Source organism: Littorina saxatilis, linkage group LG8 (assembly GCF_037325665.1).
Source record: "Littorina saxatilis isolate snail1 linkage group LG8, US_GU_Lsax_2.0, whole genome shotgun sequence".
NCBI classification, from domain to species: Eukaryota; Metazoa; Mollusca; class Gastropoda; order Littorinimorpha; family Littorinidae; genus Littorina; species Littorina saxatilis.
In genome coordinates, this window is record NC_090252.1 from 18,340,997 (window position 1) to 18,358,921 (window position 17,925).

At 43.1% G+C, this 17,925-nt stretch overlaps 1 protein-coding gene across 1 annotated transcript; it reads left to right on the forward strand.

Annotated features, from left to right (window-relative positions):
• The first annotated feature begins 1,194 nt into the window (after window positions 1–1,194).
• LOC138972969 (UDP-N-acetylglucosamine--dolichyl-phosphate N-acetylglucosaminephosphotransferase-like) lies at window positions 1,195–17,066 on the forward strand. Its single transcript, XM_070345624.1, has 8 exons — window positions 1,195–1,648; window positions 4,080–4,200; window positions 6,752–6,965; window positions 7,868–8,014; window positions 9,739–9,823; window positions 12,184–12,372; window positions 13,441–13,684; window positions 15,472–17,066. The coding sequence occupies exons 1-8, from the start codon at window positions 1,491–1,493 to the stop codon at window positions 15,532–15,534; spliced, it is 1,221 nt and encodes a 406-aa protein (XP_070201725.1). The 5' UTR covers window positions 1,195–1,490; the 3' UTR covers window positions 15,535–17,066.
• The last annotated feature ends 859 nt before the right edge of the window (window positions 17,067–17,925 follow it).

Genomic DNA, 17,925 nt, shown 5'->3' on the forward strand with positions numbered 1-17,925 from the left:
CAGGGACTTTGTAGCCTCGGCTGTTGTTGTAGGTGTATTTGGCGCTGATGTTGCTTGCCACATGGTCAGAATATATTTTCTTTGGGCGGATTTTCCTCTTGGTAGCTTTCATTTCGTCAGAAAACAGACGAACAAGCATTGTTTCATCCAGTATTCGGAAAACGCAATAATCAGTTGCCAATGAAAAAGTACTTATCAAACCAAAAAGTAATTACATGATAATTATAACTTTTGACTACTTAAAAATAAAACTGCTAAGCCTAAAAATCATTAAAATAAGCAAATAACATATACATTCTTCAAATAAACTTGTATCACTAATTCCTTTCTAAATTTACAAAAAGACAACATTCCTGGGAATTCAACAAAATGATCCAGGCTTTCTGATGATTAAAGGGAAGTAATCATGATATTCCATTTGTCAAGAACAAGCACAGTTCCTTCCCTTACACTAGATAGACAATTTAGTTCGGACAAATCAGTAACCAAAAGTACTTTGTAAAATGGAAAAGAATGAATAAGGATTAATACTTTCACAGGTTTACAGAAATAAAACAATATGGGAGTTATGATGCATTTTCGAAGAGCTATCGAGCGAAAGTGAAATCATCGGAATTAGTTCTACGTCCGACCATGTTCGCACAGTTAACCCGCACGCGCGACTGATCTCAAACCAAAGCATGTACATGTAATATTTGTTTATATATTTTAGTATCTTCACAACATTGTCTTCATTTGAAACAACTTTTAAATGATAGAAATCAAAAATAAGAGAGTTACGATGCATTTTCGAAAGCAAAAATCCGAGGCTTTCTTTTTCGCTCGACTGATAGCTCTTCGAAAATGCATCATAACTCCCTTATTTGTTATTTCTATAATGTAAAAGTTGGTACAAAGTCAGAAAATGTTGTGAAGATACTAGATATATATAAAAAAAAAGTATTACATGTACATGCTTTCGTTAGAGGTCGATGGTGCGGGTCTAAAAACAATGCGATCATGGTCGGACGCAGAATTCTGATGCTTAACTTTGCTTGATAGCTCTTCGAAAATGCATTATAACACCCTTATTTTTGACTTTTATGACTTCAAACTTGGAAAACTGTGAGAAAATACTGTAAAGATACTAGAACAACAACAATATTTCCTGTATATGCTTTTGTTGGAGGTCGCGCACGGTCGCGCATGGTCGCGTGTGGTCGCGTATAGTCGCGTAGTCTTTAGTCAGACCGCTGATCAACAACAACAATGAAATTGATGCATCGACTTCGTCAAAACTCAGGCTTTAAACACACAAATAAGGGTGCATCTAGCATGAATCAGGCGTGACTTTCCACAGACATGTTAAAAACTTCACTTTTAAGGATAGATTTAGTTATTTTAGATGGGGTTGTTTGTGGGTTTTGTTTTAGGTTTCGGAGGTTTGCGGTTTTTGGTTTAGGATTTCGGAGTAAAGATGCCGAAACGACAGCAGACGCTATTCTGACACAATGGAGCTGGGAGACAGCGGGTTAACGCTCGCAATTAACGCAGCAATGTCTGCGGCGGGTTTTTTAGTTTGTTTCAACATCATTCCTAAATTCAAGGATATGTTTATCAAAGCAAATCTATTCGGAGTTGACATGAGCAAGAGAACAAAGTCGAAAATGTGAGTGGTTTCGCTTTTGTACGTGCTAATCATAGATTGGTTGGATCAGGATCGATACATTGCAGGAACCTTTTTTATGTTATCGTCGCAACGAAAACGAGAGAGCGCAATCCCGAATTAAAAAGAAAAAGTGTACCTAATTTGTTTACCATTTTTGTCCGTATCCTCTTCCGAGAATGGGTGAGAATGAATAAAAGGGTATGCTCATATCCCTGTACATGCACGTACCAATTACCTACGCATATGTACATGCATGTACATTATTTACAGGGTGAGGTAGTAGGAATTATTGGATCCTAGCCTTTCCTCCTATTTCTAAGGAGATCAGTTAGTGGGGTTAGGGTGGCAATTGAAGAACAGGAAGCATCCGAGTGACACCTCCAGCCTCCCCCCACACGCAGTTTCCCCAACCCTTTAAATCCTATCCCCAATTTAAAATCATTGTTGGCGCTAGTGCAGAGTGGCCGTCATGGCACGAAAATGCAGCGACAGAGCCTGCCTGGACAACCTTCTCCAAACTATTCCACTCTGCTACGGATTGTACAACTACAAAGAAGGACTCAAGGAGCATCCAGGTTTCCCAATTGCTTTGTTTCCAGCCGATTTATGTGGAGCACATGATGCACACAAAAAATATTGGCGGTCTAGAAGTGTCGTCTGCGCAATGATCGCGGCGGCTTTCTTGACCACCAAGGACGACCACGCACGTTATGAGACGTCATTCGTTAGACCTCAATTGCTGCTCAACTTTTGCATCAGGGACTTTGTAGCCTCGGCTGTTGTTGTAGGTGTATTTGGCGCTGATGTTGCTTTCCACATGGTCAGAAAATATTTTCTTTGGGCGGATTTTCCTCTTGGTAGCTTTCATTTCGTCAGAAAACAGACGAACAAGCATTGTTTCATCGAGTATTCGGAAAACGCAACTGCTGCGGCTAGAAGGAGCTGCTTTTGCTCTCCAAAGATGTGCTGACGTTTGTTGTGTAAAACTTTGGTACATAATGCATGAGCAAGGTTTTTCTTTTCAATGAGGTTTATATGCCCTTTGCTAACTTGAACCAAGATTTGTCTATGTTACAACTAAATACATCAAAGTCTGGAGAGCAAAGGCGCATCCCTGAGAAGTATGACAAGTGGATAATTGGTGGGGTATGTGTTTTCATATAAAGCACAACAAAGTACAGGGCATGTACAAAATGAATTAGTGTTCAGCACAATTAATTGATGAGCCCATCCACTTAATTGCCGTCCACACGTGACGACAATGTCACCAGTCCCCTATTTCTTTGATGCGAGAATGGCTTGCGGCTAGCGTCTTGCTAAGCAGGACAGTGAGAGTGAATATGAAAGCATTGAAACGGTTTGATGGCTAGCTACGCAAGAATTATCCACCATTGGTCATCTGCACTGCGGTTGGTTTACACACATGAACAGCCAATCGGATTAGCAGCATTACGGTGGCCATTTTTTATTGCGTAGCGAGCACCACCAAGCCTTGCTCGCCAAATCTTAGGTTAACTTAATTAACGGTGTGACGGACGCACTTGAAGCATGTTTAATCATGGATACATGTTAAAATGCTGTGTGGAGTACGCTCATTTTTCTGAAAATACACCAAGTTTGTTTGAGTATAGGGGTTCCCTGGTCTGGGGTGATATGTGGTGCGGTGTATCTGATCATCATGTTTCTATCTGCAGACCTGAGTCGATGGGGGTCATATGTGGTGCGGTGTATCTGATCATCATGTTTCTATCTGCAGACCAGAGTCGATGGGGGTGATATGTGGTGCAGTGTATCTGATCATCATGTTTCTATCTGCAGAGTCGATGGGGGTGATATGTGGTGCGGTGTATCTGATTATCATGTTTCTATCTGCAGACCAGAGTCGATGGGGGTGATATGTGGTGCGGTGTATCTGATCATCATGTTTCTATCTGCAGACCAGAGTCGATGGGGGTGATATGTGGTGCGGTGTATCTGATCATCATGTTTCTATCTGCAGACCAGAGTCGATGGGGGCGATATGTGGTGCGGTGCATCTGATTATCATGTTTCTATCTGCAGACCAGAGTTGATGGGGGTGATATGTGGTGCCGTGTATCTGATCATCATGTTTTTCTGCAGACCAGAGTCGATGGGGGTGATATGTGGTGCCGTGTATCTGATCATCATGTTTCTATCTGCAGACCAGAGTCGATGGGGGTGATATGTGGTGCCGTGTATCTGATCATCATGTTTCTATCTGCAGACCAGAGTCGATGGGGGTGATATGTGGTGCGGTGTATCTGATCATCATGTTTCTATCTGCAGACCAGAGTCGATGGGGGTGATATGTGGTGCGGTGTATCTGATCATCATGTTTCTATCTGCAGACCAGAGTCGATGGGGGTGATATGTGGTGCCGTGTATCTGATCATCATGTTTCTATCTGCAGACCAGAGTCGATGGGGGTGATATGTGGTGCGGTGTATCTGATCATCATGTTTCTCTTCATCCCTGTTCCCTTCTACAAACACCTGGCCGACAACAGGAAAGGCAACTTCCCTTATCACGAGGTAAGTTGGGAATTACATTTAGTCGCGCAAGGATATCGAGTTTGGTGCAAAAATGTATGGTGCATTCCACCCAGCTGTTCGTGAGACACTTCATCATTATTGGGGGCCCGGTAGCTCAACTCACTGGGCGCAGGTTCGAATCTGGGCCAGGGCGAACACGGTTCAACTTTATGTGCAGACTCAGACGGTATCCATGTTCCACCCCCGTGTCACAACTGTGGCATGTAAACGACCTTGGTCATTCTACCATAAGGGTAGGTGGCTGATTACATCTAAACACGCGTACACCTGGGAAGCGCGACTCTGTTGTTGCTAGCTTTCCACTGGGAGGGAGCGACCCGAATTTCCCAGCAATGGGATAATAAAGTAATGAAAACAAAAATGAAATCACATGAGGCAGAGAGCTGTTTTAAGGCCCCCCCAACAAATAATAGTCTGTTTGCGGTAACGCAGTAGAACCCCCTATTTACGACTCTGGAAAAACCTTGAAAATTAGGTCGTAAAAAGGGGGGTCTTAAAATGGGGGTTTGAGTTTTTGGCCCGGGCGGTCATGAATTTGGTTGCAGTGTACGTACTGTTATGTAATGTCATGTTTACACACAAACACACGGTTGCAGTTTACTGTCATATCAACACACACACACACCCAAACACATTACAGCAGAACAACTTTAACTCAAATTTCAAAGAAAATTTACTCATGGCGTATTAATGCTCGCTCCCCGCTGAGTGAAGTACATTTGACATTGTGGCGCAACCAGTAAAATCCGAATGTCCTAACTCGATAGAAAGCATAATGACTTTTCTCCCGAATTATCTTTCTGCTCACATGAATGTTTCTTCGCCTAATGCATCGCTAAACTTGTCCCATACACGATCGTTGAGGTTTTCGTACAGGCACCTCTCTTTGCGTACTTTCGCTTCACTATCCTTCTCGCCATCTCGATAACACCGAGTCCTTATCATTGACGATACACAGGATTTGCGTCTTCCCGACTCCTAAGGAAGTCGCCGCGGATTGCCATTTCGCTCGATTAGCGATTACTTTATTAGCTCTCTCCTCAAGAGTCGGCGCTTTTCTCTTTCTTTCGCGAATCTTCGTTTGTCAACAAGTCGTCGTGACAAGATAACGTACAGAGGAAAACCGGATGATCTCGCGCGCGCGAGATTTCGTTGGTTTTTTTTTCTCGCGGTAGTTGCACGAGAGCCGCCATGTTGTGTTTTCGTCTGCTCGGCTGAAAATGCGCGAAAGTCGTTATTCATCCCCAAAAGCTCGGTCGTAAGTCGCGTTTTGGGGCGAGTCGTTCACTGGGGGTTCATTATATAGTAGAACGCATCCGTGGTAGAAAAATCAGTCGTAAAAAGGGGGTGGTCGTAAACAGGGGGGTTGTTAAGGGGGAGTACTACTGCATAGGCAAAAAAAATAGGGTCGGTAGGTCGGGATTTGTTTTTGTTTTTTTTTTCACAAAAAACATATTTTTAAGTTATTTTGCCCCCAAAACAAAGACCTTTTATTTTTTTTATTTTTTTTCCCAAATGCCAAAAAAAAGTCTAGGGTCGCGCGAAAAAAATAGGATCGGTCAGGATATATACCGTAAACAGACTTTTTTTTTTTTTTTGCCTTAAGGTCCAAGAAGCAATGGGACGTAAGTGCACTAAATGCACACAACATGAGCAGCTGTTTAAGGCTTTCCGTTTCGTGGAGGGTAGCATGTGGCTACAAACATGTGCATCCTGCACATTATAGTAACCACGCTTTGCTATTACAGGTGTGCAAATGAATACCTCTATGCTGTACTGTTGTACTATCTCCGGTGTGGGTTGGTCGAGGGGTAGGGAGGATAAATGCTGAAGAAGCAGAAACCAAGCCCTGGGATTAATAGCTGTGTATAGCAGACATCCCCCCCTCCCCCATTTAAGACCCTAGGCTCCCTTACTCCTCCCTAATGCTGCCCCCCGCCCCTTGCTCGCCTAGACTTTCTGTTGATAACATCTGTATTTTTACCTTGATTTTAAGACTGTGTATGTTAACATTTACATGATTCAGTATGCGTAACAGCAAATAAGAATAATAAGAAGAAAAAAATATACATTATAAATGATACCACCACCATCATTACCCACCCCCACCCCCCGCCTCTCTCTCTCTCTCTCTCTCTCTCTCTCTCTCTCTCACTCTCACTCTCTCTCTTCCTCTCTCTCTTTCTCTCTCTCTCTCTCTCTCTCTCTCTCTCTCTCTCTCTCTCTCTCTCTCTCTCTCTCTCTCTCTCTCTCTCTCTCTCTCTCTCTCTCTCTCTCTCGTCTGTCTGTTATGTCTTAATGTTGTATATATATTTTATACTTGCCATTTATGATACATGTTGAAGGATGAATGATGATACATTGTAGACGGATGCATGTTACTGATTAAAAGCCCCACAATGATGTGCTTGGCAAATAAAAAAAAATAAATAAATAAGAATAAGAAGATTGAGCATGCGTATTAAACTATAGCTGTGCATGTTGTGTGTGCAGTACATTGAGTACCTGGCTGTACATGTTGTGTGTGCAGTACATTGAATACCTGGCTGCCTTGCTGTCTGTGTGCTGCATGATCTTTCTGGGTTTTGCCGATGACGTGCTCAATCTGAAGTGGCGTCACAAGCTTCTTCTGCCCACCATGGCTTCCCTCCCTTTGTTGACCGTCTACTTCGTCAACTTTAACTCCACCACCATCATCGTACCCAAACCATTCAGGGCTCTCTTTGGGTTTGACTTGGATCTGGGTGAGTGACGGGCGCTGTGGCGGGGTGGTAAGACGTCGGCCTCTTAATCGGAAGGTCGAGGGTTCGTTAAGTGGCCTGGTGGGTTAAGTGTGGAGATTTTTCCGATCTCCCAGGTCAACTTATGTGCAGACCTGCTAGTGGCTTATCCCCCTTCGTGTGTACACGCAAGCACAAGACCAAGTGCGCACGGAAAAGATCCTGTAATCCATGTCAGAGTTCGGTGGGTTATAGAAACACGAAAATATCCAGCATGCTTCCTCCGAAAGCGGCGTATGGCTGCCTTAATGGCGGGGTAAAAACGGTCATACACGTAAAATTCCACTCGTGCAAAAAACACGAGTGTACGTGGGAGTTTCAGCCCACGAACGCAGAAGAAGAAGAAGAAGAAGATCTGGGTGAGTGACTTCTCAAAGACTCAAAGAATCAAGACTCTAAATTTTACTGTCCTTGTAAAAACAAGGAAAATTGCCATGCTATTCTATGCTGGTATGTAAAAGTCAAGGTTAATTTTAAACTAGAATTATGATTGGTATGTCTAGTCATTGTGAGACTAGCGGCAACACTTTAGTGGAATGCAGGTGTCTGGGTTTTAGACAGGATATCTTACCTGTGGATTATCATTGATTATTAAGCAAACAAATTCCCTCAGCTCTCCCTATGCTCGGGCGTAATGACAGTTTTTATTATTGAAATCAGTTTTTCAAAATGTGGTGCATTCTGACCCAGGTTGGCGTCATAAAACGTGTGATGAAAGTTGATTTGAAAGTTTAAAAGTGTCTGTTCGAAAGCTTAACGTTAAAGCTATGCTCTGTACCAAAGCTATAAACATTCCTTCTGTACATGTGTTATACTGTATGTACCTGTGTTACAGGTATCTTATACTACGTGTACCTGTGTTACAGGTGTGTTGTACTACGTTTACATGGGGATGCTGGCGGTGTTCTGTACAAACGCTATCAACATTCTATCAGGTGTCAACGGACTGGAGGTGGGACAGTCCTGGATCATCTGTGTCTCTGTGCTACTACACAACTTTATTGAACTAACAGGTACGCTTCTCTGCTGACAAACTGTGCTAATAGTTACAGAGAGAGAGACATGGGGGGGGGGGGGGGGGAGGGATTAGAACAGTTGTGGACCATCTGTGTCTATGTGCTGCTACACAGCTTTATTGAACTCTCAGGTAGTCTTTTCTGCTCAGGTGCAACGCATATAGTTTGAAAGAGACAGAGCGAAGATGATGGAACTATTTAAGAAGGATAGTGGTTTAAATTAAGGCTACGCATTTTCGTACAACCTGGTTTTTTTTTGGTTTTTTTTTTTGATACAAGTGATAAAATCAGTTTTATTTCTCTGTCATTTTTCTTCCATGCAATTATTAAAATAAAAAGTATTAAAAAATGAACAAAGAAACAATTCCTACAGCTACTTACCTCTGAACTGAAACCAGAGCACACAAGCTTAAACAAACACAAACCTGAACCATTCATAGAATGAGTGACTTGCGCTACATGTATAGATCTGTTGTGTGGCTGAAACATCTAGATAATGCAATGTTTTGTTTAATGACAACAACAAAAGAGAGGAGGGAGAGGAGGGGGTGGGTGAGCAGACAGAGATGGAGATCAAGTGAAGGAGAGAGATACACATTTGGGGAGTGTGTGTGTGTGAGAGAGAGAGGGGGGAGAGAGAGAGAAATATAGAGAGAGGGGGGAGAGAGAGAGAAATAGAGAGAGAGAGGGGAGAGAGAGAAATATAGAGAGAGGGGGGAGAGAGAGGGGGGAGAGAGAGAGAGAAATATAGAGAGAGGGGGAGAGAGAGAAATATAGAGAGAGGGGGGAGAGAGAGAAATATAGAGAGAGGGGGAGAGAGAGAAATATATAGAGAGAGAAATATAGAGAGAGGGGGGAGAGAGAGAAATATAGAGAGAGGGGGGAGAGAGAAAAATATAGAGAGAGGGGAGAGAGAGAGAAATATAGAGAGAGGGGGAGAGAGAGGGGGGGGAGAGAGAAATATAGAGGGAGGCGGCATAGGCGTGTACAACACTACGGTATCGGCGCAGGGTAGACTCTTTTCTAGCATACATTCTGCAAGATTATTTTTAATCACAAAATGTCCATAGTCTTGTCATTTTATCAAACAGGATTATTTATTTGCATGTTGGGATCAAACATTGTGCAGGGTGAAGTGGTTAATTACCGGGCCCCCATAACGCAGTGGTTAGCGCATCGGGCTGCGGCCGGGAGGTCGTGGGTTCGAATCCCATCAGAGTCGTGTGGGTTTTTCGGGCTACAGCCGGCTCCTACCCAGAGTGAAAGTGCTATGGTTCCTTTGGGAAGGCAGGGATTACACAGCCATGTGTCATTCACTTCACGAATGCGACTTCACGAGAGCTAGCACACCGGGACAAGGAACAGGTGTTAGGCACAAAAAAAAATAGGTGTGGTTACGGTAACATAGCCAAAACAAATAGGGTAGGAAGGTAGGCAATCACTTTTTTTTTGTTAACTTTTTTTTCTAATGTGTACAAATTAAACCTACTTGACAGGGAAATAAGTGTGCGACTCGGGCGCTTTCGCTTTCATTGCGTTTTCTGCACTCGTTTTCTTGGTTTTTTTCTGGTTTTTTTGACAAATGTAATAAAAAATTATAGGGTCGGCCCCTAAAAATAGGGTAGGTCGGGTTACCGTAACCACACCTATTTTTTTTTTTAGGCCTTAGTACAGAAAAAAACCAGGAACAAAAATATTAATCTCATAATTTGTGTGTGCAGGGCCGCAGCATCAAGCTCATGTTTTCTCCATTTACTTCCTCATGCCTTTCTTGGGGGTGTGTTCTGCCCTGCTCTGCTACAACTGGTACGTAACCAGCTGTCCCTATCAGCTTGGGTTCCATCCCCACGTTCGGAGAGGTATTTATTTCCCAGAGTTGCCTTTGTGCAGATCGACTGTGCAAAAAAACACGAGTGTACGTGGGAGTTTCAGCCCACGAACGCAGAAGAAGAAGATCCCCACGTTCGGAGAGGTATTTATTTCCCAGAGTTGCCTTTGTGCAGATCGACTCTCCTCATTGGCCGAACACCCCCGTGTGCAAGAATGTGCACGATAAAGAACCCAAGTTCACAGGGAAAGTCTCAGGGCTTGGAAACATGAATACAGTAAAAAGAGAACAAAATGGGTAGCGCTGTACACTGTATGGCAGCTCGCTTTCCCCAGTGAGAAAGCAGCCCGGATTTGCATGAGGGTAACCTCACAGGACTATATACAATCTTATCCTTATCCTTATCTGAACACAGAGTGAGGGAGAGGGAGCGATACAATGGAACGCCCCTTGTAAGACCTGACTTTCTCAGTTTTAGAGGTCTTAAAAGGGAGTGTTCACTGTACAGTGGACCGCAACACGGTTGGCCTAGTGGTAAGGCCCCGTGATCGGGAGGTCGTGGGTTCGAACCCCGGCCGGGTCACACCTAAGACTTTAAGATTGGCAATCTAGTGGCTGCTCCGCCTGGCGTCTGGCATTATGGGGTTAGTGCTAGGACTGGTTGGTCCGGTGTCAGAATAATGTGACTGGGAGAGACATGAAGCCTGTGCTGCGACTTCTGTCTTGTGTGTGGCGCACGTTAACTGTCAAAGCAGCACCGCCCTGATATGGCCCTTCATGCTGGACTGGGCGTTAAGCAAACAAACAAACAAACAAACAAACAAACAAACTGTACAGTGGAACCCTCATTTTAAGACCCTCCAATTTAAGACCCTGTTTTATCACACTTTCTGTTCATAACCTTTGTAAATTTACCCCCATTTTTAAAAAAAAACACGTCTTTTTAAGGCCCGTTATTTCAGGTTTTATAAGGGGGGGGGGGGGGGGGGGGGGGGTGGTGGCAGGGGGTTCCACTGTAGATCTATATATATATACAAAGAACTAGAGTCAGATGAGGCTTGAGATAAAAGATAGTGGGATGATGGGTTGTGCTGAAGTGGTGTTTGTAGCTGTGAGAGGATAACCTTGGTGACACCTGTCTTTTAAAAATATGAGGATTTGGAAAATGAGGGGAAACAACTCTTTCATATTACCTTATTTTCCTATGTTTGTTGCTGGAAGTCATTTGGTGTGTGTGATTTGAATGCAAAAATGCTGTTGTATGCTAATCAAAATTGGGGGCCCGGTAGCTCAGTTGGTAGAGCACTGGACTTGTGATCGGAAGGTCGCAGGTTCGAATTCGGGCCGGGACGGACACGGGTCAACTTTATGTGCAGACCCAGAGACGGAAGCCATGTCCCACCCCCGTGTCATCACAATGGCACGTAAAAGACCTTGGTCATTCTGCCATAAGTGCAGGTGGCTGAATACACCTAAACACGCAGACACCTGGGTAGCGCGACACCGTTGCTGCTAGCTTTCCACTGGGAGGAAGCGACCCGAATTTCCCAGCGATGGGACAATAAAGTAATGAAAATGAAAAAAAAAAAAATGAAAAGGGTGAACCTGGAAGATGGCAGGGGACAATGCTGTCAATTGTATATGATAACAAGTAGATCAGAATTTGCTTTTTCTTTATATCCACGACATTTTCTAGAAACACAGATGGGGAAGAAAAAAAAGACATAGGTCTGGTGTCTCTCCAGAGTATAGGTGGGATGATATTCTGTTACTTTGCAGGGATGACATTTGGACAAACAAGAACAGGTGGCTTATTTCTCGCACACACCTTGTTGCTGCTAAGGCCAAAAAGAAAAATATGTCTGTTTCCGGTAACCCGACCGACCCTATTTTTAAGCGCCGACCCTAAAGTTTTTTTTCGCTTTTCGCACACACACACACAAAAAAAATAAAATAAAAAAATGAAGTCAAGTATACTTTATTTAGTTTCAATATAGCAAGGTCAAAAACATGTGCTAAATAATTGTAAGTAAACTAAGGAAGCGTTTATAAACAATAACAAAATAAAAAAGTAAAAAGACGTTAACAAAACGTAAGAAAAAGGTTATACAAAAAAAAATATTAAAAAAATAAAAACGACCGACCGACCCTATTTTTTTTTGCCATGTTACCGGAAACAGACATATTTTATTTTTTGGCCTAACTATTTACATGGAGGAATTAGCGACCAGAATTTTTGCAAGGATGGGATAATAAAGTAATGAAATGAAAAAAAATTAAATCTTGACAAAGAAGAACAAGAAAATGTACAGATGACTTGTACATGTATGTTCCCCAGGTACCCCTCGAGAGTGTTTGTGGGGGACACGTTCTGTTACTTCGCGGGGATGACGTTTGCCGTGGTCGCCATCTTGGCTCACTTCAGCAAGACCATGATGCTCTTCTTCGTGCCGCAGGTGCTCAACTTCCTGTACTCCGTCCCGCAGCTGTTCCGTCTGGTGCCCTGTCCGCGCCACCGGCTGCCCAGGTAACGCTATTATGGATCCATTGAACACTATGGATTTCCCTTTTTTAAGCCATGTGATGTCCGAGGCCAAATAAAACTCATACTTATGGGGTGGGTCAAGATAACAAAAGAGTGCATCTTTGTGTTTGTAATCCCAATCATAAAAAAAATAGTAAAAGGAATTCTAACTAAAATAGATTATTACATAAATGTTATTTGTATTTTTGACTAAAATATGACATTTTACACAGGTTTTGTCTCGATCTGTGTAAAATGTCATATTTTGGTCACAAGTATGAATAGCATAAAGTATTGCTGAAAGATTCTTTGCTACATGCTGGAATTCCAGTTTGGCAAATTTAGATTTCTGTACATTTGGTTTAAAAATATTTTGATAAAGCGTTCTGGTTTGGGAAATTAGAGGTGTGTAAGAGACCCCCCCCCCCCCCCCTCCTAACCCTAACCCCCCATCTCCTTTTAAATTCTAAATTGCTACAGTTGAAGCTTCACAGAGGTTGGCTGCTCTGTCGACCATCCGAAAGTTTTGACATCTAGGAGGTCTTTTGACCATCAATAGTGGCTTACTTAGAGGACAAAGCACGGCAGTTGAACCCACACAAAGTTTCAATCCTGGTACAAATGACCTTTTGTTCTCTGAGTCAGGGAACAACATTGCAAATGTCACTATGCGCTTATAGAAGACTTAACGGTTTCGCACTCGGGGGACCGGCACGGTTGGCCTAGTGGTAAGGCGTCCGCCCAGTGATCGGGAGGTCGTGGGTTCGAACCCCGGCCGGGTCATACCTAAGACTTTAAAATTGGCAACCTAGTGGCTGCTCCACCTGGCGTCTGGCATTGTGGGGTTAGTGCTAGGACTGGTTGGTCCGGTGTCAGAATAATGTGACTGGGTGAGACATGAAGCCTGTGCTGCGACTTCTGTCTTGTGTGTGGCGCACGTTATATGTCAAAGCAGCACCGCCCTGATATGGCTCTTCGTGGTCGGCTGGGCGTTAAGCAAACAAACAAACAAATAAACAAGCACTCGGGGGTTGGTGCAGTACGCTTCGTCTTGCTTTCTTTCTCTTTCAGCTACGACCCAGAGACAGACAAAGTTGGCATGAGTTACACCAAGTTCAAGACATCCCAGCTGAAACCTTTAGGAAAAGTGTGCATTTTTATTTTCAAAACGCTGCGTGTTATCGACATCAAGGAATGTATAGGAGAAAATGGAGACGTCACCGAGGTCAACAACTTTACACTCAACAATTTCATACTCAAGCTCTGCGGTCCCTTGCACGAGCGAACGCTGGTGATCATTCTACTTTCTCTTCAGGTAAAGATGGCAGTACTACCTGCGATTTTGAAAGAAATCTCTGTTTTACATTAAGTTTGTTTGTTTGTTTGTTCATGGGCTGAAACTCCCACGGCTTTTACGTGTATGACCGTTTTTACCCCGCCATTTAGGCAGCCATACGCCGCTTTCGGAGGAAGCATGCTGGGTATTTTCGTGTTTCTATAACCCACCAAACTCTGACATGGATTACAGGATCTTTTTCGTGCGCACTTGGTCTTGTGCTTGCGTGTACACACGGGGGTGTTCGGACACCGAGGAGAGTCTGCACACAAAGTTGACTGAGAAATAAATCTCTCGCCGAACGTGGGGACGAACTCACGCTGACAGCGGCCAACTGGATACAAATCCAGTGCGCTACCGACTGAGCTACATCCCCGCCCTTACATTAAGTAATGTGTTGAATTCGTTTTGATGCAGAAATGCCTCAATTTTGTCATATAGTTTGATTTTTTGTCGAAGTGCCATACTTTTTGAGATAGTTAGTGTCAAACAGATTTGAGCTCAGAATCTATGATTTTATCCCAAATGTCACAAGAAATGCGAATCAACTATGCTTAGTGCACACATGAAATACTAGGTACTTCCATTATACATTCCGCCCCCCCTGAAATACAAAATACATCTTGGATATTGTCTGCCCGTAGTAACGCTTCTTTTGGCATGAAATACTGGTGAAATATTGCAGAGTAAATCCAATGATCATGGTTTAATGTCATTCATGTTTTTTACCTACCTATTTCTTTTTCTTTGCAAGTGGGGTTGAGTAGAGAATGAGTGTGTGTGTGTGTGCATGTTGTGACAGGGTGATGCAGTAGTCCCCCTTGTCACAGGCAGTAGCTCGATCTGCATTGAGGGAGTTGTCTCCCTGCCAAAGCGTGAGCTGTTTAAAGTTGCTTGACGTTTTTGGTACCTGTACGTTAAAGGCATAGAAAGCTGATGACTATTCACGCTAATTGCTTTACCCACAGCTGGAGACATGCTAAATTAAGTTCCCTGCAAGATATTGTGGTCTAGGACCCCTTAAATGTTGAGATATTTGAATTTTTATTTTGATCTAGATCGTCCTATTTATAGATTTGCCAACAGAGGAAACGTTGACGCAAGGGAAATAACTCCGCGTCTTTGTTGACATCCTCACTTTTTCAGAGGCACAAGCTGTAATGCATGTATATGGTCCGCGCATTGCGACATATCGTCATTATATGGCCTTATGATGCATTTGACATCGATTGTGGGCAAACTACACATCGTAAACACGGGAGCGAGTTAGTAAGCCTTTAAGGGAAGACAGCACACCAGGGAGATGTGGAGTAGCTGTCTGTGATGGGGTGTGGCTGCTGTTGTCACTTTGTACGCTTTTGGGAACTTATGTGTGTCAATGGCAGTTTTTATAGGGCTATTGAATTAGCTCTAAAATCTCAAGCCTGTTTGACTGGCTTTGCGCCTCCTAAGGTGATTGGTGTGCTTCCTGCACTCAGTTACATTGTGTAAGGTCTAAACATAATCCCACTGTCCATAAAAGCCTAGTTCTTTTGTGTCCAAAATACTGACTGCAAGTTTGCAGTACTTTCTGTCTTCAGGTAATATTGCGAATGTCTTTTCCTTTGCAAGTGGGATAGATAAGAGACTGCATGAGTGTGCGTGAGTGCATGCACTGCATGCGTGTGCGTTTTAGGTCTTAACACAGGAATCCCACTGTTCATAAAAACCTAGTTCTTCTGTGTGTAAAATACTGACCGCAAGGTTGACCCTGTTTCTGTCCCCAGGCAATATTCAGTGTGGTGGCCTTTGTCATCCGCTACCAGGTGGCCAGGCTGTTCTACGGGTGATGGGACCAGCCTCCACTGTCTGGGTGTCTCTGTGGTACACTGCTTACTGTTTGTGTGGTGGACAGTGTGTCTGCTTGGTTTATGGTGTGTGTGTGTGTGTGTGCGCGTGCATTGCTTTGTGTGAGTATGTGTGTGTCTGTCTGTCTATCTGTGTGCCTGTCTGTGTGTCTGTGTGTCTGTCTGTCTGTCTGTCTGTCTGTCTTTGTGCCTGTCTGTCTGTGTGTGTGTGTGTTTGTCTGCCTGTCCGTTTGTACATCAGTGTGAGTGTATGTCTGTGTGCCGCACTCCACATTTTCCGCTGTTTGGTGAAAAGGCGCTAGGATAGAGGTGTATTAGGAGATTTTAACATGGAAAAAAATCATGTGACCTGTATGAAATTGGATGTAAAGTAGTTCTAATGACTATTTATTATCTATAATGTTTCGTCTATCAGGCAATAGCATGTACAGTGCTTTAGCCGTACCCTCTATTTTTTAAACAAAATTGGCATTCACTCACGCATTTATAGTTTACATCACTCACGCATTTATAGTTTACATCAAAACGGCATTAATTTAGCCAGTGCAATCATGTAGTTTCATTCATTCCATAAAACTGTGAGCGCAGGTCACTCGCATGAATATGTTATGTCAAAGGCACCGTGACCTTTCCCTGTAAAGGGTTTGACTCGCCATCTCAGATCTGCCCAGGCTGTCACGTGGGATAAGACCACCCTTCCATTTAGAAACATACTTACACTTAACAGTCCGTGTGCATGCTTTCTCTGCAGAGTGGGAATGTTGGGGTAACTTGTACAAATAATTCACACACAAAATGATGGAGACTTTAGTTTCAAGACAGGCACACAAATCACGGTGGCATGCACTCTTCAAAACATGTGCTAAAGGAGAAACAGAACAACCTTATTTGAGAACAACTGATGGACCCTGTTAATCGGAAAATACAAGCATGTAGAAGTAAATATAAGGAGAGAAAAAGTGTTGTGTGTTTGTTTTGCTTAATTTGTAGTTCAAGCTATGCTGAGGTAGAATGCTGAACTGTATACATTGTTTGTTTTTATGGGGAACTGAAACACTGCAGTGACTGGTTTTGTTTGTTGTTGTAGTTGTTTTTGCCCCATTGTATTGAGAATTCAAAGCGTGATATAGAGTGATTGAGCTTGTGAGATTTTTAGTGTTTTTCAATCAGTATTCTGTGGTTTTGAGTTTTGCACATTTCTATGTGTGCCTGGCATGTATCTTGCTCCAAACGAACCAGTGTTTATAGGTATTGAAACAAATAGTGTGATTCAGTGTATTTCATCAGGAGGGTGATTGTCATTGTTTACTTGAGGATCTCTGTGCATGTCTGCTGGTTTGTAGTCTACATTTTCTCCTTTTTTGTTGTTATCTGTACTTCCTGGTTTAATTTGGAACTGAAATGATGAGACACAATCTGACTTTGCTGTATTTCATATTAGGTTTGATTTTAGGTAATCCTAATGGGATGCAGACTATTTAAAATTGTTATTAAAGTATATATTTTTGATGAGAGTATGGCTGAGTTCTGATTGATGCTCGCTTGTTGATTGATTCAGCAAGAGATTGAATGTGTGTGTGTCTGTGTGTGTGCATGTGTGTGAGTGTGTCTGTGTGTGTGTGTCTGTGTGTGTCATGTGTCTGTGTGTGTGTGTGTGTGTGTGTGTGCCTGTCTGTGTGTGTCTGTGTGTGTGTGTCTGTGTCTGTGTGTGTGTGTCTGTGTGTGTGTGTGTCTGTGTGTGTGTGCAGAGATGCATGCGTGTGTGTGTGTGCATGCGTGTGTGTGTGTGTCTGTGTGTGTGTGTGTGTGTGTGTGTGTGTGTGTCTGTGTGTGTGTGTATGGATGCATGCGTGTCTGTGTGTGTGTGATTGCATGCATGCAGTAGTTGTGATTAGACTTGTTACAATCAGGGTGATATGCATTATTAAAATCTGTATGCTTGTTTGGTGCCTCATCTCAAAAGGAAAACTGATGTTTATGTTTGTGTGTGTGTACAGTTTTTAAATGAGTTCAAAATGAATTTACAGGGGGACCACACCCTTCTAGGACTTACACAATCTGAGAAGATCAGGTCTTAAAAAGGAGTAAGTCTTTCTTGACTGTCAAAGCAGCACCGCACCGCCCTGATATGACCCTTCGTGGTCGGCTGGGCGTTAAGCAAACAAACAAACAAACATGTAACCTGCACTGTTCTGTGTCAGTGTGTAAGAGTGGTGTTGGCCTGATAATTATGTTCTGCATAATCATGGATTAAATTACATATCTTACCCAACTCACATATAGCAATTAACCCTAGTTCAGTGCTGGTAACGCTGTACGCGTCCCCTTGGTAACAAGGAAGGCGCCTCTAAAAAAAGAGTGACATGAGACCCG